This window comes from Monoraphidium neglectum, assembly GCF_000611645.1.
Source record: "Monoraphidium neglectum strain SAG 48.87 unplaced genomic scaffold scaffold05830, whole genome shotgun sequence".
NCBI lineage: Eukaryota > Viridiplantae > Chlorophyta > Chlorophyceae > Sphaeropleales > Selenastraceae > Monoraphidium > Monoraphidium neglectum.
The window spans coordinates 1-2,769 of NW_014007801.1; the positions used below are offsets into that span (position 1 = coordinate 1).

The 2,769-nt window shown below is 71.2% G+C and overlaps 1 protein-coding gene across 1 annotated transcript; it reads left to right on the forward strand.

Moving 5' to 3' along the window:
* Positions 1-1,685: 1,685 nt before the first annotated feature.
* On the forward strand, positions 1,686-2,546 carry MNEG_15955 (hypothetical protein; the record flags this gene model as incomplete). The annotated part of the gene is made up of 3 exons (XM_014035574.1): positions 1,686-1,903; positions 2,212-2,393; positions 2,521-2,546. The coding sequence occupies 3 exons, from the start codon at positions 1,686-1,688 to the stop codon at positions 2,544-2,546; spliced, it is 426 nt and encodes a 141-aa protein (XP_013891028.1).
* Between the last annotated feature and the right edge of the window lie 223 nt (positions 2,547-2,769).

A 2,769-nucleotide genomic window follows, 5' to 3' on the forward strand; every position in this document is an offset into this window, starting at 1 on the left:
CCCCCACGCCCCAGTGGAGGACTTGTATGGAGACGCGGGCCCTGGCTGGTTGCGCCGCGCGGCCGCGGCGTCGGCGGAGCTGCTGTGGGGCACGGCGCAGTACGCCAAGGGCCGCGGGGCCGACCCCGCGCAGGTGGCGCGGCTGGCGCTGGGCGCATGGTGAGCGCGGTGCGGCCTTGCCGCCTGGCCTGTGCCTTGCGTGATGGACTAGGCCGCGGGCCCAGCGTTGGCGGACGGCGCACCCTGCCAGTCCCCAGTCCACGGCACATAGCCAGGCGGGGCCGCCGCACGTTGCCGCCTCCTCTCCTCCCGTCCCCCGCCCGGGCGCCCTCTCACGCCTCCACAGGCTGCGTCCAGCCCTGCGGCCCCGCCACGCCGCGCTCACCGACCGCACCGCGCCCTGGACCCATCTCCACGCACGCCGCCCGCCAGCAAGCCCGCCCACCCACCATGCGCCCACTGCGCCCTGCGCCCGCCAGGTGTGGCTCAACCCGCACCGCGTGGAGCTGCATGCGGCGCTCCCCCGTGGCGCCGTCCTGGGCGGCCTGGGCGCTGCCATCCATCTGGCCCGCCGCCCTCAGGGACACCACCCCCGCCAGTGAGCGGCGGCGCACGCCATGCAGGGGGGGCCGGGGCGGGCACGCGGTGGACGATGAGGGGTATCTCCCCTTCCCCCTTGGCTCCAGGGGCTGGCCTGTTTGCTGGGCGGCGGCGGGGCAGTCGCGGCAGTTGCCTGCACGCCTGGCATGACCCGCACCATGCCGCCGCTGCTTGCGCTTGACCGCAGCGGGCCGCCCGCAGCGCATGCGGTGGCGGGGGCTGCCCGCCCCGGGGTGGCCGGCGTTTGAGGGGCAGGACCGCCCCAGCTACATGTATGACTACGCCCCTGCAGAGTGGGTGGCTGGGAGCAGGGGTTTGATCGATTCATGGGTTTGCGGGGGCGTGCTCTCGTGTGTGCCTGCCGCCCGCGCCTATTCAAGTCAGCATGCGCGCTGCTGTGCGCTCTTGGTGCGACGTGTGTGTGGTGTCTGGACTGGAGCCACCAAAGGAGTGGGATCAGGCATGGATCAGGGCTTGCTGCACATGGCGCGCCTTGAGGCGTCGCCCCCGCCAAAGGCCTGGGCAGCGTGTGGGCCTTCAGCCTGGTCGCGTCACCACAAGGGGCTCCTCAGCCTTGGCCGGGCCGCGGGCCGGGGATGCGTGTGCGCATCGCCCTATCGTGTGTCTGTTGTGGACGCCGGCTAGGAGCCCGGGGTCGAGGCGGGGAGGGACGGGGCAGGGAGAGGTCGGGCTGCGGTCCAGGCTGTGGCGAAGGGCGCAGCTGTGCTTGGCCTGTGGTTCACATCTCCGAGGTTGAGGGCGCGGGCTGCATTGCTTGCTTTCGAAGGGCTGACGTCCTTCGGCCGAGGCGACACCGCTTGCCAGGGGCTCAATCCAAGGAGATTGGTGATCGTCCACCAGCGGCTTTGTGCCTGGTGTCGGCGCTGTCCGCATCACAGCCCCAAAGGCGCCGCCCCTCCAAAGTCGCCGTGGGCTGCCGATGCGTTTTTAGTTTCGTATTTTTACCACGCGGAGCCGCCCCGCTATGGTGTCGCTTCATCCTGTCCTCAATCGGCCGCCGACGTTATCGCCGCATCGCTGCACACTCGCGCAGCACTGACGTGGAGGCGATGCTTGCTTGGCTAATGGTGGCAACAGACACACCGGATGCCGCGACAGACGACGCCTGCGGCAGCGGCGGCAGCAGCGGCGGCGGCGCGGGTCCCTCCACGTCTGGGGCGCCTGAGCGACCCGGCAGCGGCAGCGGCAGCGGCAGCAGTGGTGGCGGCGGCGGCGGCGGCAGCGTGTGGCGGCGGCAGGCGCCGCTGCTGCGGAAGCTGGCGCTCCTCAGCGACGCCGGCTGGTGGGTGGCGCCGCCCTGCGCACCCCTTCCCCGGCTGTGTTGCGCCCGTTGCTGCGTGTGTTGACCCCTCGCCCCGCTCGCAATGCCCTAGCTTGCCTGTTTGCTACGCCTGTGCGTGGTCCGCGGCCCAATGTACTGGTTTTCACCCTGATTGGATTGATCTCACCCTGCAAGGCCAGCGAGACGCCGTCATTGGCACACGGCGTTGCCCGGCCCCTACTACCTGGCTGCACCCCCTTGGCTTGGCTGCGGGAGCGCACCGCGTACCCACCCTTGCACCCCCCTTTTTCTCACACAAAACGTGCCAGGTACGGCCTTCCCCTGCTGCAGCTGTCCTACGCGCTGCACCGCGCCGGGGACACGCCCTTGTCGCTGGCGCTGCTGCGCCGCGCGCTGCCGCCGCAGGGCCTCTGCTTTGACGCGCTCGCGGAACTTCGGCCGTGGCACGTGGGGGCGCTGCGGGAGATGCTGCCCGTCGCGGCAAAGCACGGTGGGCGCGGCTTGTTGGGGACTGCGGGATCATGGAGGCCTTTCCCGGTCTCTGCGCTTTCACACACGTCCCGGGCTGTGGTGACACCGGCTGCTCGCCCTCTTCACGGGTGCACGCATGCGTGCAGACTGCTGGGCTGCCGTCTGCGTCTGACCATCTTGAAAATCAGAACGCAACGCACAGATCTGGAGCTCCCCAACCCTCGGGCCGTGCCTACTCGCCGGCTCCCTCCCCTTTCCACCAGGCTGCGACGAGCTGCGGCGGGACGCGGCGGCCGCGCGCGTGCTGGTGCTGCGGCTGCCCCTGGAGCCGGGGGACGTGGCCGACAGCGGGGTGGTGGGCCACGTCATGGACGCCCTGCTGAGGTGGCCGGGGG